Genomic DNA, 25,704 nt, shown 5'->3' with positions numbered 1-25,704 from the left:
TAGCCCGTCTTGTTGACGCAGAACGGTCTATAAAAGGAGATAAGATAGATGATGTCCGAATACTGTACATGCTCATATACACTGTGGTTTGTACTTATACCATCTGACAGGAAGTATTTGGTCTTCTCAGTACAGACAATGATGCTACTTTTTCCCTCTTTTCAATTGATTCTGATTCACAAAGAAATGTCTGAACCTGGAAATAATTATATTCTCCATATTAAGTGTATCCTATTGACATATCTACAAAGAAGAGATGCATGTAGTTACTTGGGACATCATCAATAGAGGATGGCATTTTTTTCTAAAAATAAAAAACAAATGTGTGGACAAAAATCAATCAGTGGTTAATTTTACAGTACAAACATCAAAAAACTGAAGGAGCACCGCCTTTGTGTACCTCTGTTGAAGACCAATGCACAGTTAACCGTCTCCTGCATACAAGAGGGGAGAATTAAAACCAAAATTAAAACTCAAACACGTCGTTCTGCTTCTTCGCCAGCTTTGCCACCTCCAGCCGGATAGCCTGCACGAGTGCAGAGGTGGAGAGGCTGCTCAGGGGCATGCTGTCCATGTCCTTCACCACCTGAGGCAGCCTTTGCTGGGATACTGGGCTCGGGGAAGTGGGTGGCTGCTCCAGTGCCTGGCTGTACTGCAGGGGCAACCTGGTGGGGCTCCCCTGTGGGTAGCGAGGATGAGGAAAAGCCTCTACATACCCAGGCAGGGGAACCTGGAAGACAGGGAAGACGTGAAGTCAGTCATAAAGCCACTTCATAACAATACTACCCACCAAAATGAAGGCTGCCAAGTAGATAATTAGAATAAATGATAAATGAAAATATAAACCATTGTATCTGGGAAAAATCCTTATGAATGAGAAAAATTACAGTAAAGTAATGAGCGTGGAGATCTACTGTGTGCGTGTATAATACTGAAACAGTGTTTGAACTCCAAAATGGACTACTTGTGAATGTTGATACAAAATCTTCAAGTGTCACATTTAAATTAAAAAAAAGCAAAAGAGGTTTATTTTTTAGGAAATGTGCTCAACTACCCGGGTATCTTGTTGTGTCCACTCAACGCCAGCCTTAAATTCAGATCAGCAAAGGGTTTCTAAATGACACTGTGTGAAGGCATCTGGTTGAAACAAGCAAAACAGACAAACAAGGAGACTCCTGTGCATGGGAGGGGAGGGAGGAACACATGGGGTACAACAGATCTGACCTGAACCCGTCTTATTTTAATGAAAAACAGAGGAGACGGTAGGAGGACTATTATTTAATGAGGGCCAGTCCTGTTCGAGGGTGGATAGGAACATGAGCACAAACAGACTTTGAGTCAGTGCCACGGTGAGATGGTCTGCAACTACTGCGATGTTTAAATACAGAAAGCAAATCTCACCTACGCATGACAGATATATTTCCCTACTGATTTTTCAGAGTGATTATTCCTTTTTAGCCCTGGCTGTTGCAGTGGTGTTGCACACTTTTTGGCTCCATGGGGTGACCAGAAGTTATGAGAAATATATCCTGACAACCAGGAGGTAAGGGTTCGGTATTTCACCCTACGAGACTTTCTGTGAGAGACTACAATAATAATTCTCACTGACTGAGTCTAATCTTACTACACTGACAAGCGAGGGAGAGAAACAGAGAACATCTTTTCTGTTAAGAACACTTTTTTTAACCTGTACATGCTCTTCTGCTTTCTATTTCTGCAAGACATTTCACAACAGTGACTTAGAGTAGTTTATTTTCTGAGGTTTGATTGTTAGGACAAAGAGTTTTTGGTCCACCGGGACAAATACGAACCGTGCTAGTTGAATCAAGACATCTGGTCATGTTACTCTACCTCTATACATTTCTCCTCTTTCAGTTATTGATCTATTTATTGTTTAGTAGGATTGGCTGCTTCCTAAGCAAAGAAAATAGGCTTCCTTACAGAGTCTGCCCACTGTGGCGGCACATCCTCAGGTTCAGGTGGGTAGGACATCCAGGAGGGACTGTGGTAGGAGGTGGTTGGTGTGGAGACAAAGTATTCTGAGTAGCCGGGCCTGGTGGCTGGGATGGCATAGACGGCTGTTATTGGGTTTCCTACAGAGAAAAGAAGAGAGGCTGACATTCACTGGTGAATGTACTTCAGGGGATGTATTTATTACTATTCTTGAAAAATGTACGTTGGCATGGAAGCAAAGCACACTGTGGGTTTCATTTAAATTGCAAAGTCAAGACCTCTAGTGAGTCCGTCGGGAAAAGTTGTTTTTTTGTGTTTATTCATAACTTCAGGGGCCTAAGTGCCAAATGGTAGGGAGTGAAGTTGAGTTTTGTCCCAACAAAATAAACTCTCCACCACTGATGAAGGAAAAACAGAGACCCTTTGATGCTGCTGTAGGGTTTATTAATGTATGTGAATGCTGCACATATGGGTACTAGTCTTCATATTATTATAACTATTCAGTGGGTTTTAATTTCCATATCATGTATTCTTATTTAATCAAGTGTTTTATTTTCCATTCATTATGGCATTCTATCCCTGCTTTTATGTTCATTCTGTCTTTTTGCTTTGTTGTAAATCACTTTGTGCTGCAGTTCCTGTATGAAAGGTGTGAAAAATAAAGTAAAGTTACTATTGTTATCTCCTCATATGCTTACCTGAGTAGTTGGACACAGGCTGCTCTGCAGTGATAGATGGAAGTGCTGCTCTAGTTGTTGGCCCATATGGGTTGTCGTCATGTTGACTCTGCATTTCAGTGACAGATGTCGCTGAGCTCCTCGCCTTCGGCCCCAAGTCAGAAGTGGAACTAAGTTGGACAAAGATTGGACGTAAGCGTAGAGTTACTGAAATACTTGGTCAGTACCACTAGATGGCAGACACACTCTATGTGGAAAAGTCAGTACCTCATTAACATTCTTGCCATCTCTCAATGCACTAGTTCAATATTCAGATTTAAACAAGGCCTGAAATGACCCTGGCCACAGCACAGCACCTGGTGAATATCTAGTCCCTGAACATGAATTTAAATGTGAAAATGTTTGATGGGCTTCGAGATGCTACAGACGGTGTGTGTATGCTTGTGTCTGCCGGAATCTGTGTGTGTGTGTATGTATGTGTGTGTGAGACCGACTCAGACATACCGTCTTAAGGAGGTCCCAGGAGGGGGTCCATTACGAGGCGGTAAAGGAGGAGGAGAGCCCACGGCCATCTCAGGAAGCTGGGTGAAGCGAAAGGCCTTAAACAGATAGTGGAAGGCATTTAAGGTTACAAAGACTCTAACACAGTTGGTAAGAGAGGGGAAATAATCTCATCCCTACCGGTTTGGGCAGGCTGCATTGATACATTTCTGCACCATAGGATGGCACCCACTGCAAGCCTCCCCTTCCACAGTTCATCGTACCCGGGGCGCTGGTCACCACGTCGGTGTAGGGGAGGGGAGGCTGTGCGGGACTGTAGTGGTCAGGAGGTGGGTGGTGGTGATGGGAGTGCCTTCCGGATGTGGACTGCCCCCCTGAAGCCAGGCTGAATGCCTCCTCCAGCAGCAGGTGCATCTGCTGTCGCACTTCATCAATGGACGGCTGTGAGCTCAGAGTGGACGTCTCCGAGTGGCCTTTCAAGCCCTGACCGTACATAAATCCTCGTGGCCCCATTAGACGGTCAACATTCGTCTCCTCAATCAACTCAGGCTCAGTCTAAAACATATACAAAGACATTGAGACTCAACACACACAATACATAGAAACAGTATAAGCCATTTTTTAGTACACAAGAAAAAAAGGACATGAAACTCGGACAACATTTTTAAGTAAAGCGCCCAAAGTAAATGGTGATGGCTTGTGTGTGTAAGTCCGTAGCAGCAGCCGCATGGGGCGGCATGTTATGATTTACACCTGGACCTATATTAGAAAATCAAACCTCTCCTCACTGATTAACAAGATATATCAACAGATGCACCTAGAGAATCCTGGAAAGTAACAAGTTCTATTATGTCTCCTGTCATTCTCTCAGTAGGTTGTCGATCAGGTGCTGACTGAGCGAAGAAGAAGAGGCTGTTTCATGTTGTTTCTGAGACACGTCAGCTGGAGGAGTTTGATCCAGCTTGGTCACGGTAGGTTCATTTCAGTGAGTGCTAACCTGTACTTTACTTATAAGCAATCCAAGTAGTTGCTGGAGGTATATTATATGTGTGCTAATGCTATTTTATGTATTCCCTTTTTGTTTCTCTTTTCTTATCTACACTACAGTATATACGGTACAAATGTCATTCTGTCTCCCATGTATAGTCATTGAAGTTCCCTCATTATTTGCCTGCTATCTCACTCCATTTTTCCATCCTCTTTCTCACATTTTTTGAAAGTCTCCATCTTTCCATAACCTGTACTCTTTCTCCATCTCCCAGCTTCTGTTTCCATCTATTCAGTCCTTATATTCAGTGATAAATGAATACAAGTTGAGGCTGTCCTACTTCCTGTGCGAATAGAGGGTAGCCACAGGAGACCTAGTGTAGTGCACCTCATAAATCAGCCCGCCCTGCAACACGGAACGGCAGAGGCTTGCATCTGCAGTGACGGGGCCTGCAGCCACACTAGTCCCATTCTAATCAACAGGGCCAGGAATTCTGAAAAAGGACTTTGTAGCTTGTACTGGCTATTGTGCCACATTTCAAACTGAGCTGAACAGTTGGCTTAACAGAGTCTGACCACAGCAAATACAAACGGACCAAGAATCATGACAATGGGTGGTCACAATCAAGGAGCTACTATTCGTCTGGATGATGTCGATTTGTAGTGCTTGTCAAGAGTCTGCTGAAGTTTGTTATGCTTAAACATGTGGCATTTTGCTCATGGCACCACCCTGGTGTCCCAATAGTCTGAAACATCGGTATCAAATGCACAATATTTTCTCAGCAGACATTTGACTTGCAATAGTAGGAAAAGCACAGGTCCATATAATAACTTATCTATTTACCATGTAAGTGTCCCAGGAAGCCATGCCAATGAGCCGGCACAACAATACCTGAGCCAGTTAGACCAGTGTTTTTCCTGCTGTGACTGGTCAAAATGGCCGGCAGGTCAGTGGCAGGTCAGTGAAATATTTCTACCTCTGCTCATATTTTTTTTACAAAAGTAACACTTTTTAGGAACGGTCTGCTCGATTACTCTCGGGAGCTCACATAATAGTATTGTAGCTTCATGACAGAAAGAGCCATAGACAGAGCCCTAATGGAACAATGACAGTGTGGAGGTATAAAGCAGCCATCCTGAGACGCATTACATATCAAAACGACAGGACCTCATAAATCTTAACTCTTAATTATGAATGAACCACTTCGCTTCTTGCTGTGGCATAAATTTTACCACACCTCAGTAGACTGTGTTTGATTTCCAGCTCAGTGTCTGCACAGTGACTTAAATTGGGCAATAAGGCACATATTTCAACTGACAAGCTCTGATTGATAATGATCTTTTCTATTTTTACATTCCATCATGCTAGATTTAAAACAGTGGCATTAGGTTGTTTTTTTATTATCATCTGAATTTGGTACCAAGCATATAAATACAGATGTATTTGAAGAATAATAATAATAAATTGTATTTGTACAGCGCTTTAAAAGGTGAAAACAGAAACAATAAAAGCAATTACAATGTAAACAAAATAGATGACATAACAGTAACAACAAAAACACACATAACTAACTTCCCAGTACAGAATAGTTCATCCCCAGCACATCATTAATACTTGATAATAAGTTCAAAACCAATCTAATAGTCCCTGATATTATTTAAAAAGTAGCAACAAGGTGTTCTGTCAATCACTTTGCTAGAGTAGGTGCTACGTTTGTAAAATGGTAAACACGAGTTATTTTGGCCAGTTTAACTGCATCTTGTTGGGAGACAGGGTCAGTCGGTGACAACATGTGACTCACATCATAGCCGCTGTTGCGGATGCCTCTTCTGGGTCTCTCCCTCATAACAAGCAGGTCCATCTCTGTTCCTCCAGGACTGGGACTGCTCAGACTCTGTCTGCTGCGATAGGCCGGCTGCCCTATTTGGGAGTGCCTGTCAATTGGAGTAAAGGGCAGATTTAACACAAATCAGACCTGGGGTACAGTTATTACAAATTCAAATAATTTCAATTCAGCTTTCTTACTTTTCAGCCATAGTTTCAGGGTGCCTGCCAGTGAAGGGCAAGTGGGAGAGGAGGGGTAGAGAACAGAGTGGGGGAATGTATATTTGATTCCCTGTTACCAAAAAAGGTACATCAAATTGCTTTGCAGACCAAATACATACAATATGTTAGGATATCTCATAAGGACATCAAGTAAGAGAGCTGAATTAACAGTTTAAATAATAATATGCCAGGTATGAGGATATCCTTGAGGTGTTGCAAAGCACATTCAATACTGATAAGTAAAACAAAACTACAATGTACAATCAATGACAAAGGACAAGGTGCATTTCAGCAAACCTGCTTTGAAATGATCACTTAGTTGGGCAAAGCATGTTGGTGTAAGTGATCAGCCACACACTACTCAACAGCAAATAGTTGCTAACATCTTTATCGTGCTCACCATGTTGGGATATAAGAATCACCACTCAACCCTTTGCTACTCTGAGTCAACACACGAGCCGAAATTCAAATACATGTTAATCGCATGCGTCTGTAATAATCAAAGACTGCTTCCATTTTTGATGTGCATCTGTGAAGCAGAAGCAGGACAGAACCAGAATTTAGGAACACCATGCCAATCCTCTTATCTCCATTATGGAAGCTCAGAACTTGGATCAAATTAATCAGGATGGCCTGATGGGTCTCTCACTGCCGACTAAGACAGGATAATGAAAACATTAGAGGAGACAGATTTACATATCTATAAGCTAATTAGGCACAGCAAGGGGGCAGCAGGGATGGATAACTGGCCATGGTTAGAAACCCAACCCACCAATATGAACTGTCATGTCACTTGCATCTCTTTGTGATTGCTCAAATTGTATCCTCACACTCTTGCGTTTACCCTCAGCCAAACCCAGGTTCCACTTGCTTTTTTCCCCTCTCCCCTCACCTCCTGTGAGACTTGACATAAGTGGAACCTCGCTCATCATCAGGCTCCAGTGGTCTGCCATGCTCACCGGCTGCCCTCTCATGGCCGTGCCGCTGTCTCTGCACCACAGCTCGACCACTGCTGCTGCCGTCCGTGGAGGGGAAGTCATAATAGCCCTTCCTCTTAGCCTTCAGTCTCAGCTTGTTTCTGTAGTGCTCAATGTCTGACTTCTGCTTCAGAGCCAAGTTCACCTGGAGAGAGAAAAAACCGCAGGACGCATTGAAACATGAGGAGATCAGAACACAAACAGGCGCATGTGGTTTTATTCTGCTTTGTCTTAAAAAGATCAGAGGGTTCACGTGAAAAATAAGCTCTGAAAATGAAACTGTTCACAGTTATCAGGCAGAACTATTGTTATTTTTCACGTTTATTACATTGTTTATTGAACTAATTGTTTATAGTTGTGCATTGATCAAGTGATAACAGTACCTTTACTGTACAGATTGTTTCATATATTTTCTGGAGAATAACACTTGGATGAGCTTATAATATATAGAAAGAAATATATTTTAAATAATGAAATGGTAGGAATATGTTTATAATTACAGTACCGCAAGGAAATGCCCCTTTCGAGACTTGAACATTGTACTTTTTAAACACCTGATTGGATTCTTATGTGGTCGTTAGAGCGCCATCAGATGAAATCATACAATGCCACAAGCCATGTAACTAAATTAAAAGGGCGGAAAGAAAATGATATTGTATTTTATATGTTTGATTAAAGCCCTGGAAACCTCTTTAGTTATTCATATTAAGAGGTTCACATTAAAAGTGTCTGTGTGGTTGTGGTTTAATCCGATCTGATTGATAGTTCTGGCAACATACTGTAAGCAAAGAAAACCTGTCATTACATTTTGATTCAAATGTTGCTTAAATGTGATTGGTGCACAGAAATAGAACCTTTTTCCAAAACGTCAAACCAGTGAGAAAAACAAAAAACGAAGAAGTTTTGCACGTGAAATGATCAAAACTACTCTAACTTTTGCACAAAATAGTGATCTCATCTTTGTCGCTCATTATGAGAAGTTGGTACAGAACATTTAGGGTCTTTAACACAAATGAATGGTCAAGCAAGCCTGTGTATCTCTCTAAATGGATTGTGCATGTGCATCACCTCTCCATTGACGATGGCTGAGTCCTGGCTGCGGTCAGAGGATGCGGGGTGTGTGTAGTGGGGCTGAGACGCCATGGGCTTTATGGAGATGAGCTGCAGGGAGCCAGAGGAGGTGTCATATGGATCTGAAGAACAGAGAGGGAGTTCACTGACAAAGAGACTACAAATACCTCTAATCACTGCGCTGTCAGTCAAAAGGGGAACAAACTGTCTCACTCCCTCTTTGTCTCTCTGTCTGCCCCCCCCCCCCTACCCTCTTATCACCTTGTCTCTCTGTGGCTGACAATGTGGGGTTATGTCAAACATCCGTCGTCTGTGTCAGCAAATGAAGTAGTGGACGGAGAGGATAGATCACAAAGATAGAGTTGGCTTCAAAAGGTTGTGGCAATGCATCTCTGTGATAGATGAAAGGAACAGACTTTGCACTTTCATTCTTATCTGACATCAGACAAACTCGATTCAATTCTAGTTTCCCTTAACTCAGCTGATGAATTATTCAAATCCATCCATTACGAAAATCATAATCTGGCAAACTCAATCTAATCGACAAGCACATATAAATTGATAACTCACACCCACCACATGTGGGATAGTTAGTGACAGTGAACAAGAGTAGAACAGTTAATTGTTCAATGTCCGAACGGCTTTTACTTAAACTTCTTTTGCATCTCAGAAGAGCACAAGATGTTTGACTTCATATGGCCTTTCTGCATTTTTGCATTAGCGAATGTGTGAGTGAGTGTCACAGCATCAAATAATCTGACACACTGTATCATGCCAGCAGAGTGTCTCTCTCATGCATATTCATCGGGTCCAGCTCCGCTTACTGCTGACTGGCTACCTTTCTGGCTGTAAAAAAAAAAAAATAGCTGCAGTGCATCTCTCTTAGGGTACCTGTGTGCATGAGAGACAAAGACTGGGAAAGGGCTTCACACAAAGAGAATGGGAGAAGATTTTTTGGGGGGCATTTGTGACACGCCTGACCTTGTCTGTAAAGGAGCTTCTAGAACAAATGATTTGTATTTTTCATCAGTGTGCGACTCTTACCGTCCCTTTTGCGCGTCTCCTCCTTTGTCGGTTTCTGCTGTGCTGTGACTTTCAGCACTGTCAAGCTCCTGCTGGAATTCAGCTTCTCTGATTCGTTGCTGATGACGGAACCGTCCTCACTCGGCAACTTGCTGCAAGTAACCATAGCAACAAGAAAAGGCGGTGAGCTCTCCGGAAGCTGGGCTCTCAGCCAGGTTATGTCATCCCTCCCTTAAACAACCTCACCTTTTCCTCACTTTTCACTCTCCCTCCCTTTTTTTGTACATTTGCCTCCATGTTTTTCATTAATAGACCATTATGTCTTTATTACATTACTGTATTCTTACTTATGTGCCATGCATGTTTCAGAACCAGTGTGCGTTCACGTCTCGCGTGAAGCAAGACTAGTTCTTGCATTAACTGGACAAACCATTGCTTTATCCAATTCTTGTTTCACTAGCTTCAAAAGCTGTACCGTAGTTGGAATTAGAGCTGATCAAGCGGCGGCTCAGAGGACCACGAGGCTGACAGTGACATCAAAGCACCGTGGTCTATCCCCTAATTGTCTGGCAAAAATGATAACAGCAAAAAGAGACAGAGGAACAGCGGCTGCCCTCGTCGAGGCAGTGCTGCAGAGCGCTAGCTCCATACTCCAGTCAAAGACGTGTTATGTGTAATAATTAATTGAGGTGTACAGAATGCTACATTTACATTGGCTCTTTGAGAGGATAGCATGTTTGATCCAGCGACGGTGTTTCGAGTCTAACAGATGTGTGACCTGTGTGTAAAACTGAAGGGATCGATGAAGGGGAGGACTAGATTGTGTACAGCATGCATGTTTTTAAATTTGTTTGTATCCAACATACAAAACAGCATTCTGGCCCTGAATTCACAAGTCATCTTATCTAAATCTTTTTGAAGGTAAATAAAACAGTAACCTATGAAGATGTAACCTCACAGCATCATCTGGCAGGACTCAACAGGCATTCTGGGACAGATGTCACTTCAAACCGGCTGTACGACAGGTGAATGACGTTACACCGTCACTCTAATGTCAACAAGTACTGTGATTAAATGATTTGCTCGTCTGCCAATGTTCTTCGATTCAAGTAAAGTGCTACAGTAAAATCAGTTTTTCCACCAGCTATTTGTTCCAGATTTCATCATCTCATAATGAGATCTGAGGTTTTGAGATGGAGGCTACTTTTGTGCAGCTAGTTAAACATTTTTGAATAATGTATTACATCCTATGTCACAGAATATCTAACTTCATTTATGATGTTACTATCTCTGTGTGCCTGAAAAATCAGAACAAACCTGTCCTGGGATAATAGCACATGGCTGGTTGAAAACCGGATGAACTATTGAATGATTACTTGAGACTCGGTCTCATAACAAGAAGAGAACCTTTAGGACCAACAGTTTGATAAATAACAAATTAAAAACTTGTGCTGCCTCAGGAGTCTGCAAAATCATTACCGCAGGACCTCCAGTCTATAGATTTCCTATTCTGTCACATACATTTCATTTGATCTCATTATCCGACATGGCTTTGAAAAATTACGCCCTTTTTCGTTCCTCGATTAAATAATTTAGCATGATTTAACATGGCAATTAATTTCCGAAACAGCCCTTCTGACTGTCAGATAAGGAAAGTGGTCCATTTCACCTGCCCACCTAGAGAACTCTGTTAATTACCGCCTATCACTCAGCATCAGGGTAGAATGAGGACAAATAATAGGGCTGGAGGGATCTTTGTGTTTTATCGCCCTGCCTCTCTCTATGCGACCCAGGAGCTTTCTGACAGAGCAGTGGTGCAATTGTTAAGAATAACACACATACATATATTGTATACTGTAAGCATGTACTACCATTTGGGATGATGCTTGCCTGAAGGATAAACCTTGAAATATGTTTGAATGAATTGAGATCATTCAGCCGATCGGAAGAAACACGTTTCCTTCAAACACGCTAACGTGTTAAGTAAGACAAATACAGCTCAGACTAATGAAAACTCAGCATGAAAATCTAAATCTTAGCTGAGCCAAGTAAACTGAGATTGAGATATCCTAACCGCTGCTGTACAGAGGATAAATACTTTTGATTGAGGTAAAAACATGGCTTTTCCTTTTTTCATTCATGAATCCATTAAAATCTCAAGCATTGCAGAAAATAACGTTATGAAAGAGAACGATGATACCAGGTTAAAATTGAATATTGGGATTATTTATATTCAGATGTTCGCAGCGTCCCAGTTAGCCGCTTTGTGCTCTTTATCATTATGAATATTAGCAAGACTTTGACAAACTTGATAGCACAACAGGTCCCCCCAGTTGTTAAATGTTGTCTTAAATAGCTAGTAGACGATAGCTAATGTTATTCATTTAGACCCTTAAATGCACTTCAGTATGCTAACTTTGAACACAAATCTACTTTTGGGTGTTATCTCCCATGCTATTTTACATCTATCCCGATGTCCATGTGCACAAGTAAACACACAAATGCACATATCTATTCAAACTGTCTCCTTGTGTTTTGTGTCCTTGATAGCATTATCCGTAACCACTTAGCCTGTTTAGGGTCTCTGGGGGGCCGGAGACAATCTCAGCTGACATTGGGGGAAGGCAGGGTACACCATGTACAGGGCTGGCATACAGAGACGGACCACCATTCACACTCACATCCACCAGCAATTTAGAGTCATCAATTGATCTGTCTTTGGAAAGAGAATCCTTGCTGACATGGGGAGAACATGCAAACTTCAGCCCCAGAATCAAACTCGGGTCCATGTTGACATGAGGCGACAGTGCTAGCTGTCAAGTTATATTCATGCACAGTGTTGAATCTTACCACCAAAATAAAATGAATCACATTCTCTGTTTGACTGAATATCAATATGTTATTGCTTCACCTACAGTACATCCAGATACTCATATTTAAACTTTATTCTGAGGCCAACATCATCTAAATAATGTTACGATATTGTTTTACTTATAATACCACTATTGTAGTATTGTCTTTTGTACCAGAACATATGAAAATTGTCTGTTTGTTGTGGTTAATTATGTTCAAACATTTTTAAGTTTTGGTGATACAAATTACAACATGAGGTCAATATGTGTAGATATAATGATACCTCTTGTGTTTGTCAGAGGTGAGGCTTTTCTTATTGGCAGTGCCGTCTTGCTGCAGGGCCTTTTCTAGTAAAAGCGGTGTGTCCCGAATTTGTAGGGACATTACTAAGGTATCCTGACTGGCAGGCAGGGTCTCCTCATCTCCTCCCTGTTGGCCCAGGTGCTGCTTGGCATAGTCAAAACCCTGGACCGGCTGATGGACAAAAGAGACAGTTTTAAGTAAGATTAATTTCTGTTCACATACCTGCAGTGACATAAAGTTGAGAGGAGAAACAAAGATATATGCATTAGCCAACCACGTAAACAGACACCTCAAATTAGGAGATGTCCAGAGGACCTGAACTGGGATTACTGCTCTACTGTGCCTTCAAACAGATAAGCACAGAATCAGCGACGGCTGTTTTTCATTTTCATCCAAATTCTTGTCAAATAAATGACTCGCAGTGGGCGGTGACAAGATGACATCTGCAGACTGTCACAGAAATATTGTAGCGAAGTTAAACGTTTGAGGATAAGAGGGAGGAGGAAGAAGGTGGAAGAGGATTGATGGTGTTCTACCAAACACTGGATGTCAAAGTGTTTTATAGCGGGTGTACCGAAAGAACCAAAAGAGTTCAAACCCCCAAACCAATACACACACCAACAATGAAATATTTAAGACTACCCTCATTGCAGTGTCATAAATTGTCAGACACACACCACGTCCTCAATGCAGCAAAGCTGTGGTGCAAAATCAATATGTGATACTCCCCCGACTGAAGAACATGCATCCTCTCTCTCTCTATAGCACACACACATATAGAGAGTAAAGATTTCCTTTGGATACAGTTTGCTCACTAAGTATTATTGTAGCTGTGTCTCAAAAGTGGAAACTCTAACAAGGGTGTGTGATGAAAGTGTTTGGCTTACAGCCAGTGAATGTAATATAGACGAGGCAATGCAAGAGCCTCATTTACATTTTTCACTCTATCTTTGAGCTTTTACATTACATTACTTAGAAGGAAGTGGCTAGATATTCACCTAGAATGTGAAGGTCTGGCTGAAGCAACCCAACCATATTTCATATCTGTTTAAATTAGGCTTTTTGCTGTTTTTCATATGATGAGACTTTGCATGACATTAATTGTTGTGTAGTAATAACTGCTCTGAAAGTAGCGCTGAAGTTGCTTACACAGCTTAATATAGAGGATTTGATTACTTTCTCTCAAATTAAATTCCATAAAGAAAGGATGTGCTGAGTGTTGCATTTGCCCTTATCTGCATTGATGTGTAAGTGCAGAGAACTGCTGGGCAGAAAAATATAACAGACATGAAGGTAGAGAGAACTTTGATTAGGACATTGTGATTAAATCCTTGATGCAACAATGGTGGAAACTGTTTTCAATCTTCAACACATAACAGACAAGTGTCGGTACACACAAACTCATTCTGCTTGAAAAAACAATCTGCATTATAGCCATTCTCTGTAAGGCTTAGTCAACTGGAGACTACTATAAGAAGAATAGGCCTTACATCCAAGAAAATCTCATTGTGAAAGGTTTGTTACTCCTTAGTTTTCATCAGCACCGCAGGGTCTATTTAAATGTATCAGGTAGGTGATGTCTGCCCAGAATCCCGTTCAAATCCCACTGTTGGCACAGTTAAACCCTGAAGATGAAAACACAGGTCGGTAATGAGAGGAAATACAGAAAGGGAGGTACCTGGTGATAATAGCCCACATCTCTCCGATATGTCATCTGAAAACAAGAGGAAATGTTTTGAACAGTGTGTGATTGTGTGGTTAATCTTGAAGTCTCACGATTAACCAGGATTCTACCGATGCGTTGGTACGTACAGACGGCATTATGCAGATGATACAGAATACAACACAACAAAACCATACAACAACAATTCTGTATACAAAGGTAATTTGCACATTCATCATTGCGGATCCTCATCACTCACTGACATACTGAACCACAGTTTGCACACTGGAGCTATACCCTCACGGTAAATACATTAAGGTCCTTGTAATAAGTGTTAAGCATAAGTTAATAGGTAATAAGACCCTTATAAGTCCTTACAACATTCTTATTAACAACATATGTGTTAATAAGACTGTATACATGTTAATAATAGCCTCATTAACACGTTTATTGTTGGATTATAAGACATTTTTAAGCACTTTTAAGATACTTGTTAACAGTTTATAGACTGCTTAGGATGGTTATTAAAAGCATTATGACGTTCTTATAAAAGTTTAAAATACCGTTATAAACTCATTAATTGAGTTTAACTACCACTTACCAATTTTGTTATTTTTAAATCTTTACTAAGCTCTTTGGTTGATTTAGTAAGATTAATACATACTTTATTATGCATTTATCAGCAGTTATCTATGCACTTATTATCAGTTAACTGCTCTTTTCACATTCTGAACATGTGATATAAAACATCACTAATCACATCAACAAAATATGTAAACTTGAAGAGCTATCTCAAAGTGTGTTTTGGGCTTCACTGTTAAAATATTGTATTTAACTGGGTAGCGCCTTCATAGCCGTTCTACGTTCTGCCTGCAGCTGGACAAAGTAGCCAAGAGTGAGCGCCATGGTCTGAGAAACCACTGTGTTCAGGACCTCGCCAGCTGACGTGCCCGATAAAGGAACGCCATTGTGCTGTGTATTAACACATAATACATAATAATGTTAATAACAAGCTTATACTGACTTATAAGGGCCTTACTACCGATCAATTAACGCTTATTACAAGGACCTGAATATAAAGTATTGCCATTAATCCTCTTAATTATACAATTACTAGTGAAATATGTTTACACTGATTTAAAACCAGGAAAAGCTTTAATTATCACAACTGAGAAGCTTGAAAAATGATTGATCATCAAATCTGTTCCAATTACAACGTCATTCGATACAGACAGATGTTTACACAGTATACATAGAAAGAAAGATAGATACCTTAGCTCGGGGATTTAGGTTGCCGATGGCATCAGCTTTAAAGTCATTTTTATTCTTCCTGCACAGCACAGCTGTGATGATGATGATAATGAGTGTTACTACTGCGATGGGGGCCAACACTGCAGCGATTATCCAAAGGTTGTTAGGAGGGTTCTTGACCACAGCTGAAAAAATAATACTTTTTCATCATCATCACTTCATTACATGGCATCCAGTGAACTCTACACACTACATGCTAACAGTTAACCCATCTGGAAGTATAATACACAGCACACTTTTCCTGCTAATACATGCAGAAGCATCCGTTACACACACGCTACGTGACACTGCGTACAGCTCAACCTGATATACAGTGTGCCTGCTTCAGCTATTGTAGGCAACAATCTATAAGAGAATGCAGCACACCCTCTTTCCTTCTTCCCCTCTCTCCTGACCAGCTCTGTCTCCCCCTCGGCCCCTTTCTCCCTTTCTCTTAGCAGTGAGCAGACTGCAGCCCAAACAGACAGGCTCCTGCCTGGAGCATTTCAGAGAGATTAGAGAGCAAAGAGCTTTCTCAAACCTTTTCTTCTTCTCCCCTCACCCCAGTCATGTGTTTTGGTTTGCATGTCCCGTCAGTCATTGTTTCTGTCTACTTGTCAAATGCTGGAAAGATGCAGTGCTTACGTTCTGCTTGCAGCTGGACAAAGTAGCCAAGGGTGAGCGCCATGGTCTGAGAATCCACTGTGTTCAGGACCTTGGCAGCTGACGTGCCCGATAAAGGATCGCCATTGTGCTGGACATAGTAGGTCATCTCTGCTGGATTCTTCAACACTGACAACCTACGGATACTCACCATCTGATAAGATAAGAAGTCAATATCAGCTGTTATTGAATGACTGGCTTCATTGTTATGAAGAGGCTTACATTTCAGAAAACAAAAGCAAAAAACAGGCATTTAGGCGCAGAGTCTCATGAGAGGAAAAACTACATGGACAGAGGAGAGTACTTGTTTAGTAAAACATTCACCCTCCAGCTTGTTTTGATGAGCAATTAGCAGATGATGAGCTGAGAAGCTCCCTAATTAACAAGGGCTGACCAAAAGTAATCATGCAAGCGTGTGCAGATGAGGGCACATCAAAGTGTACATCTCATGCAATATTCACACTGTAAGAAATAAGCCAACAAAACTATTGGATTAATGCGTTCATGAGACTTCTGACTAACAAGCCAGGGTGCTCCGGTAAAACATCAGAATAAGAATGATTTACTGTTTTCACTCTTTATCCCTTAGCATCGCAGACTGTTTGGTCTTCCAGAGAAAGTTAGACTTGGCATTCCTCATGGGCTGCCGTGACAGTTTCTTACCTGGACAGTGTAGCTGCCTACAGCCGTGGCTCGTCTGAAACGAGTGCCCTGCTGACCTGCCAGCACAAACAGCTCTGCCAGCCGCTGCTCCATTAGATTGGCAAAGCTTTGGTACTGTCCCTCTAAACTGGCGTTATCCACATCCTGGATCACTGCAAATGTATACAAAAGAAAGAGGATGACCATATGGTTGTTAAGAGTGAAATTAAATTGTTGGGGAGCAAAGAGAGTCACACAGCGAAAGAAGAGCTGGAGGCAAGATTAGAAATGTACGTGTGTGAGCTGGAAACACGTTTGAGCATCCTTCGTTTTCATATTCCAGTATATGTCCCATTTAATGTAAACGAATAGTTACTGTGGACAATAATTATGCCATCCAACCGAGCAGCAGCACTAAAACAGCCTTATGGGAGGCTCATGTTGTTCTGTGTCTGATGGCAAGCTGTTATACGCCAGAACAACTTAATAAACTAACGACAAATCCGGCCTGTGCTTCCTGAAAGCTTGTTTTGGAGTCTTCCTGTCCCCTATTAGTCAAACATCCCTTACTGCAACTTTCACCTGTTCGGCATTATCAACAGTTGAAAAGCTATAATCCTGGTTGTACATCTTGTTCAGTGTGAGTAAATCCCATTATATAGGGGATGACCTTGAACTGACGCTGCCTCTCACTGCAGTAAGTGCAGGGTTAAGAGCCACACAGCCTGATCTCAAAAGCCCATCCATTATACAGTATAGCAGTGTGTGCGCCCTTGAAAACTGTGAAATGTATTCATGTTGCTGGGAATATATGGAAATACTGAATAATAAACAATCCAGAGCATCTCATTGCTCCAGTGAAAGGAGACAGTTTACATTATAAACATAAGCAGATTACATTACAGTCATTTAGCAGATGCTTTTATCCAAAGCGACTTACAATTCAGATTCTATCACATTTCTACACCATAGGCACAGCTACGGGAGCAATTTTGGGGTTAAGTGTCTTGCTCAAGGACACATCGACATGCGACTAGCGGAGCCGGGGATCAGACCGCCGATCCTCTGATTGAAGGACGGCCCTGCTCTCCACTTAGCCACAGTCGCCCCACAGATGTGTTTAACTTTCCATAAATAGTGCCCTGAAATCACAAATGTAAAAGTACATTTCTTTCACATACGTACATCCTGTTCCGCTGTTTTTTTGTGTCATGAAGTAGTAAAGAAAGAAAGAAAATAATATGTACTTTTGGAGATTCATGAGTCGACAGACAATTCACAGCAGCATTGCAATGTGTGCATCATACAACATAACACACATATTGTAAGTTGCCCCAGAAGATGTTGTGTTTATTATTAGTTAGTAAAAAAACAAAGAAGAAACAATGATGTACCTACCAGTAATAACCCAGAAGTCTCTCGTAGCAATGGAGGTGTTCAGATTGTGATACTCCAGTGCTGCAAGGACATGAAACATAATCATTTTGCACTGATTATTAGTCTCCATGAAATAACATTTTCAATTTACTCTCCAATCTTCACAAGACTGTTTTATTTCCTTGAATTATATTGTATGGGGACATTTTCATTCAATATTCAATTGTTTGATTTTTATTGCAGCAAGAGCATATCATAAAAAAGTAACAAAGTGAAATTGGACAAAAAAAGACACAAGGTGAAACTGCAAACTGAAAGCAGTTAATTCCAAATCCAGGATCCTCTTCTCACGCTGCAGTTTTGTTTACATATGCCTTTTCAAATTTTAAGAAGCATGTCAACAAATAGCGGCAGCCTTTCTATCAGTCTTCAGTCTCACAAAATGCAAAAAAACAACGACAACAATCATTTTATTTCCACTGCTGAAACTGTTATCAATGCCACAAGAGGTGGTATTACTAGCCAGAAATGTGTTAGTGCTTATAAACCTGGGCTAAATGTATAAAAGCCTCCTAAACGTATTGTGGAGAGGGGGAACAATTGTTGTGTGGTTGAATTCTCAGTTTAAATCCTCATTACCACTACTTGTCAGACAAATAAACAAGGAGAGATTTCAGCTGTCTGAACTCTGGTTGTCTCAGTCTTCTTTTACATCTATTTCCTGCTTGATTAAGCTCTTGTGCTGGAGGCTGGTGCAGTGTTTGGGGCAATGCTGTATCGCTGGCCTGTGAAAGCAGGCTTGCTACATAGATGTACACTCGGGCGTGACAGGAGAGAGGGGTGCTGGGCGAGCAGGGTGAGAGGAACAGTAAGGGCTTTGGCATTGCCTGTGGAGAGGGCTGCAGGGCTGTCAGCAAAATCAGTCCAACATTGTCTGCACATAAGTGGAATATTAGTCGGTCAGGAGGTTTCACATGAGCCTGTGCTGTTGTGTGATGAGAACCTGGGAGATACATTTGTCCAGCGTTTATAAGTCATTCCAAAAATGTAAAAAAAAAAAAAGCTTACAATTCAAAGACAGAAAGCTATTATTGCATATTTTACATCAGCAAAAATCATCATTATGGTCTAATGAGAAACATTTTGCAAACAGCTCCGCTTATATTCCACCAGAGAGAAATTGTTAAAAAGCAGAGGGGGAGGAGAGCAGCCGAGTGCAGCCGTCCAGCCTACACAAGCACCACAGGAACGACAGAATACTCGGTGCTACAAACAGACACTGCGGAGTGGTGTGAGATCCCTGGCCTTTTCTGTCAGCGCAAAGCCCAAGGTGGTATGAGAATCCCCTACTATTAATTATTTACTGCGGTAATCGCCTTTGAAGTAAGGCGGCAGCCGCTGCCAGCATATGCTCACACCTCCTGCGAACAGTGTAATATCACTAATGGCGAGCCTACTAAACAAACAAAAAAAAAGCACTCTCACACACTCTTATTCATTTACTCTACTGTCTTCCTGTATTTGTATCTGTGTCAGTTTATGCTTTCTTAGAATCCCTTCTTGGTCTTGGGTTGGCTACCGCTCTTTCTCTGTTCCTTAACTGAATCATCCTGCCCGTGGGTAACTTCACTTTCTAACTAAATTCAATCACAACACAAAGGGTGTTTTAATTGAATGCTCACTAGCAGATAACCTATTCATCTTGTTTTAAACAGTGTGTACATCTAAACTGCCCTCAGTGACACTGATGCTGCACCGCCTGCCCCAAAAGCAGCCTGAAAATAAAGGAAATCTGTAACAGTCTATGGAGCAGAACTGTATAGTCGATTCTAGGCTATGATTGGCCAGTCTGTGTTTGAGGGGCGGGACTTAGAGACGGGTAAATTCAGGGGCTGCGTCCTTCGAAGACTGGATTTAAGGGATACAAGCCCGGAAAGTTTTGTTTAAGAGGAAACAGCCTTCAAATTGTAAATCTTATATCTGCATCTTCTGTGGCCCTCAGTATCCCATAATCCATTGCAAGCTGGTTGATTGTGTGATAGGGTATTGATGCTGCCCACATAATCTCGTGAAGTGGTGAAATATTAGGTGACCGTGTTTTATCTACCAGGTATTTGGTTCAGCTGGTCATCGGTCCCATTTAAATAGATCCCATTTGGACAAACGAACCAGTTCACAGGGTATAGGAGCACACTAACACACCATTAATGTTGGTCTCTGTGTGGTTAGACGTCTAATTGAGGAGGGAAGCACAGTCCAGCTCCTGGATTGGTAAACAATGTGTGTCTTTCCTGATACAGACATTATCTAACATACTCCAATACTAACAGCACATGACTGAACATTACATTTTGGTTCTAAATTGTGCAAAATATGGCCCGGCCAGGTACACTCTTGGAAGTCAGAGAAGATCTGTAGCCCATTTACCCACTGACCCCAGCCAAGTTGAACAAGAAAGATTGATCGGGCACAGCTAGATGGTGATACAGGGAAGCCCCTGACTTAATTCCTGACTCAAGCATCAGCTCTGCTATGATCCTGAGCATGATCTTGCATAGCGAAAGCTCTGTCTTGTTAAACCGACCAAAGTCTGGAGAAATGTAAGCACTGCATCTGGTTAGAAACCATTAAAATTAAGCAAGTGAGACTTATTCCGGCTTGAACAGAGGCATAACCAGAGGTGTAATTTCTAGGCATGGGCCATTCCAGAGCCTGCACCTGGATTTCCAAAGTCTGCTTGAACCAATATGTCTTTATATAGATTTTCACCACACCTCCTTAAGCTTGGTAAGGCAGAGATTACATAACGTAAGACACTGAGGCTCCTTTTGCACTTATATATGAGTCTGTGATGGTTATGGATTTAGCTGAGATGTTTGTCTGGAGAACTAATGACATTCCCATCAGCCTCAGCAGCAGTAACCTGAACTTACAGATATTATATTACAGAGATACCCTGAACATCGGAAAAGGAAGCATGGGGATTGGATTTAGTGCAGCGGACCTTGAGCCAATCGCCTACGGCATCTTTCAACCACCCAGCCAGACCAGCCGGACCAAACGCCACCTAAAAAGGAGTCGTCCAAGGAGTAAAGGGAGTAGAGCCGGGATGGGAGCTAAGCTAACCCTTGGACCTAAGGCTATTCTACTACCCAGCCTACTTTTGGCTGATGTCTGGTCGCAGGAAAATACGATGGATGAAATACGACTTCAGGCCAAAACCAGCAACGAGAAACCGCTGTGCCCGCATCTTTACAGAGACCTGACGCCATCATTGCATACCAGGTCAGGCTGCACTTGACGGGCAAGTCAGTGTGCTGGACTCTGGTGGGACGAGAGGAGGCAGACTCTGTGTTTACATCAATGACGCTTGGTGTTCAAGTAGTCAAATTTGATGGACAATGTTTCCCAGATGTCAAATGTTTAATGTTAAGATGCTGCTGTTGCTGCTGTTGTTGTTGATGTTGGACAAACCTGTGTTGCAGATTAACAATAAATGATCCTCGAACTCTGATAACCTGTAACACCGTGTCTAGACAGGAGGCGAAGAGTGAGCAGCACATTAGAAGAGAAGCAGTTCGGTCCTCTGTCAGTGTCTACACAGTATACGTTAAGGCACAGTGCAGAGTGTAGGTCATCTGAGTTTTGGCAGTCCAAAATAAAATCACTGTAGTTAGAAGTGTAAATCTGAAGAAAATAGACTTGAAGATAAAAACTGCGTTGCTGGGTTGCTGTAAACCCATGTGTGAAATTGTGTGTGTTAAAGGAGCTTAAATGCCTATATCAGCTGTCGGTGCCTTGTTCTTTTGCTGAACCTATATTTCTGAATTTACTGTAAACGAAGTCAAGCACACATTGAATCTCTGCTTCAGAGATCAATGAAGTACCATAAAAGTGATGTCTCAATTATATCTCAGAGTTCTACATCTGCCATATCTCTCTCTGTTGAGCAGTTTACATTAGAAACAAGCGACACATTGGGACTCTACTAAGGTTGCTGTTTAGACTCCCGCTGTTTCACTGTCACTCTTCATTTGGTTTTCTCTGAGCACAACTCTAACAAAGACGGAGGGCGTGGCTGAGTATGCCCTCAAAGGAGGCTAAGATGAAAGGCATGGGCTTAGTTGTGTCCTTGCATCTAACTATCTTTAAGTGACTCAATCATTAAAAAACAACAGTGATCGTAAAAGCGGAAGAACAATCCCTAACATCCAATTACTGAGGAGCTGGATGTCAGTCAGGCTTAGCGATTGGATTCCTGAGTTCTACCATTGTCTAGATCAGTGGTTCTCAACTGGTCTGGCTGCGGGACCCACCATTACCCCTTAATGACAAGCCGCGACCCAAATCGAGGAAAATGACAGAGGTATAGTTTTCAGTTTATCCGCTGCTGATTGAGCCAACACCTCTCTCACCATGTCCAAGGCTGCAGGTAAGTAAGACAAATTTGTGATGTCCTCAGGTCTTGAAGTTGTATTTGAAAGTACTCAACAGGTTTATCTTTGAGAGAAGGGTGTTTTGTTTCCAAATGCCGCTTCAGTTTTGACGGCTTTATGCTTTCTTGTGCCAGAATCTCGCTGCACAAAACACACTGAGGATCGTGCCCTCTTTTGTCCTTAATGTAAGAGAATCCATATCTCATGTAGTCGGTGTCGTACTTGCGTTTTGCTCAATTAGCACATGAAAACAAACTTTAAGGGTGCTCTTCTATGCTGTGAAATAGTGGGTGTCTATTAGCATTACAAGGCATCAACGCCAAATACTGTTAAGGAGTGTAAATAGACGGCACTCCGCTGCATAAAAATCCCCTTCAAAATAAAAGCACAGGACTTTTTTTTTTCTTCTTTCAGGCAAACTGGTGGGTCGCGACCCATTTCAGTGGGCCGCGACTCACCAGTTGAGAATCACTGGTCTAGATAGACCTTCTGCGATAAACCGGTCCATGTAAATACAAAACAATGCTCAGAAAACAACTACTTTCACTACATTATATCAACTGCAGTTCCTAAGGTTCAGTCTTGATTTCTACTAGTGTAGTCAATCAATATATAGTATCAGTTCCCTTGCCCAAAGGTCTAAAACTATATGAAACCAGCATACTTTGTAAGACACAGGCTGAAAAGTTTAGACCTCTTGAAGGTTTCAACATAAAGAAAAACAAGTAAAAGCACAGCACTTGTTTTTTTTGGTGTTAAATCTAGTTTGTATTTGGAGAACAAATCTTTCCCAAGAGAACACAAGAACTACTTCTGGTGTCTCTTCTTGTATGGTTGTTGAATTACTCCTGACTAACAGACGGGTTTTTGAATACAAATTGTAACTTACGCTCAGCAATCATAAGTGGTGGATAGAAGAGGAAGTAGCCCACCAGCTCAGCTGACAGCTGACCAAGGAGATTTGAGGCAGTGGTGCCATTAAGAAAGACAGTCCCATTCCTCACAGTGTAGACCAATGACACAGCAGGAGAACCAGCTGCCTGGGAGACACTCAGCATCTGGGAGGGAACAGATACAGGCTCAGAGTCAGAAGAGGAGACAGAAAAACATAGGTATAAACATATAAAATGCTTGGGATTACATTATTTTACATTGGGATTAGCGCAAATCCTGTAAAACAAAATGAAATAGTAGAGATGACAAAAAACGGTTGTTGTCTTGGCTCAACAAATATGAAAATCATCAAGAAACACAATGGCTGAGAAATTGGCAAAGGCATTAAAGAGTGCTAAAATATTGGAGTGTTAATTTTTTCAACCATGCATAATCGTCAAATAAGCTTTAAAATAGGGTGCACTTTAATGTTGCAGCTCATTAAAATGAATACAAACATTGACTCCTTAAACATAATTAATTTGCATCTCAGAAGCTGCTCTTGTTTAAAAGGCAAAGCCTGAGGGGGACAACTTTGCATAAATTGCACACAATTTGCATGTGTTTGTAGCTGCCAAATCACCTAACCACGTGGTAATATTGATGTGTAATAGAGGACAAAACTGTTGAACTTACATTCTAATATTATAAACACTATTTAGCAAACTCTAGTATTCACCATCTAGCTTAACTTCTCATTGTGTTGCTGGATGTGTCTGTATACACGTCATTGCCCAAAAAAGAGGTAACAGATCTATATCAAAGTCAGATTCGGATTGTTTTCATCCATTTAGGTACAATGAACACCATAACACTACACACATGTCAACACTGGCCTTATGTTACAAATCACAGCTTTACCACTGTAACAGTAAGCAAACGTAAACACAGTGCTACACGGCTATTACATCACAGTACCTGAACAGAGAGTCTGTTGTTGGTGTTGAGCACTTTGGCCTGTGCTTCAGAAAACACCCTCTCAAGCCTCTGTTCCATCATTTGAGAGAACCGACAGGACCGAGGATCATCGCCTGCTCCCACAAACTGTAGCACTAGAGCATAAAAATAAAATGAGCACAAAAAAATGTACACTGGCAAAACTATTAATGATGAAATATATAATATATATTTAAAGAATTCTTCAGGATGCTAAAGCATTGTGTTTTTTTGCTGCCTTTGGTGGTGTGTATTTATGGTGAAGACTGGGAATATGACATATATAATTGTAGGGCTTATGTACCTTATGTAGTATCACAAGATGTATTTTATTGTACTACTTCTCAAACCTAGTTTCCACTGAAATTGCCCCAGTGCACAATCACAGCAGGCACAAATAACAGCATGTCTCAAGCTCATCTCGGACTTATTTCTTTCTTTCATCCTGACTGAACACTAGCTGACCTGTTTTCAGCTGGAAGCCAGTGGCTGGGCTGGATCTCCATAATGCAACTGGGAGGGGCAGGGCTGTTACCATCGGGAGGTACTGTCGCAGGTCTGAAATCAGCTTATCACGGCCATAAGAGTCCAAGCCTTCAAGCACTACAGAGGGAGGGTAAACCATGTCCCCTCCAGTCACGTGATAAGCCACCGTCATGTTGGGAGAACCAAATACTGTCTCCACCTGAGAGGGTAAAGTAGAGAAGGGAATTAGATGTCTTTAAAGAACCATATTGGTAGTTTGTACGATCTTAGCCCATTAATTGCACAATGCTTATACCTGAGTGGGTAATATTAAAGAGTAACTCGGCTGCTACAGTCCACAGTATTGATTTATCAAGTTATGGTAGAACAAGCGTCAGGGTGAGCATGGCCCAGGACAATCAACAAAACAATCTTTATGAATACAGCTATCTTACCTAGCATACCAAAATTAAAGAAAATTAAAAAGTTACCAGGACTGCTTTTTAGGCTACATTTTACATTTTTACACCAGATCAGTATACCCTAGGATCAAGGACCCACTCAGCAGTGCAGCACAGACTGGTTGGGAGCCAGGGAGAAGAAATGAGTGAGTGCCGGACTCGGCAGGTCCCATTTCAAAGCAAGCACTAACAATCTCCAGTCCAATCACCTACAATGCAACACACTGAAAACACAGAATACAAGGCTAACTGCACCACCCTCAGGCAGGGACGTAAAACAGCACAAACATCAGTCACACTCATAATTTGAGCAACAATATACCTTATGACGCATATGGTCATAACACCCCCACTGGTTGAAAGTTTCAAGCCTGTTTCACCTCCTATCACAGCCAGCTTCACGGAGGGATCAGATGATTTGTTGGGTTATATTGTTTAATTAATTG

The 25,704-nt window shown here is 41.6% G+C and overlaps 1 protein-coding gene across 1 annotated transcript in view; it reads right to left on the bottom strand.

Annotated features, from left to right (window-relative positions):
- Nucleotides 1-466: 466 nt before the first annotated feature.
- kiaa1549lb (KIAA1549-like b) overlaps nucleotides 467-25,704 on the bottom strand; it is a gene marked incomplete at both ends in the record, with an annotated part of 53,097 nt that continues 27,859 nt past the window's right edge. The window contains 18 exons of the mRNA XM_079172342.1: nucleotides 467-730; nucleotides 1,942-2,093; nucleotides 2,652-2,800; nucleotides 3,135-3,229; nucleotides 3,312-3,686; nucleotides 5,921-6,053; nucleotides 7,058-7,287; nucleotides 8,211-8,335; nucleotides 9,258-9,388; nucleotides 12,373-12,563; nucleotides 14,071-14,106; nucleotides 15,328-15,491; nucleotides 15,991-16,162; nucleotides 16,672-16,823; nucleotides 18,049-18,108; nucleotides 23,353-23,521; nucleotides 24,315-24,448; nucleotides 24,798-25,017. Of these exons, the coding sequence (XP_079028468.1) occupies nucleotides 467-730; nucleotides 1,942-2,093; nucleotides 2,652-2,800; nucleotides 3,135-3,229; nucleotides 3,312-3,686; nucleotides 5,921-6,053; nucleotides 7,058-7,287; nucleotides 8,211-8,335; nucleotides 9,258-9,388; nucleotides 12,373-12,563; nucleotides 14,071-14,106; nucleotides 15,328-15,491; nucleotides 15,991-16,162; nucleotides 16,672-16,823; nucleotides 18,049-18,108; nucleotides 23,353-23,521; nucleotides 24,315-24,448; nucleotides 24,798-25,017 (2,952 nt within the window). The remainder of the gene's footprint in view (nucleotides 731-1,941; nucleotides 2,094-2,651; nucleotides 2,801-3,134; nucleotides 3,230-3,311; nucleotides 3,687-5,920; nucleotides 6,054-7,057; nucleotides 7,288-8,210; nucleotides 8,336-9,257; nucleotides 9,389-12,372; nucleotides 12,564-14,070; nucleotides 14,107-15,327; nucleotides 15,492-15,990; nucleotides 16,163-16,671; nucleotides 16,824-18,048; nucleotides 18,109-23,352; nucleotides 23,522-24,314; nucleotides 24,449-24,797; nucleotides 25,018-25,704) is intronic.

This window comes from Pholis gunnellus, assembly GCF_910591455.1.
Source record: "Pholis gunnellus genome assembly, chromosome: 1".
NCBI classification, from domain to species: domain Eukaryota; kingdom Metazoa; phylum Chordata; class Actinopteri; order Perciformes; family Pholidae; genus Pholis; species Pholis gunnellus.
This window is presented reverse-complemented; position numbering and strand designations above follow the sequence as displayed.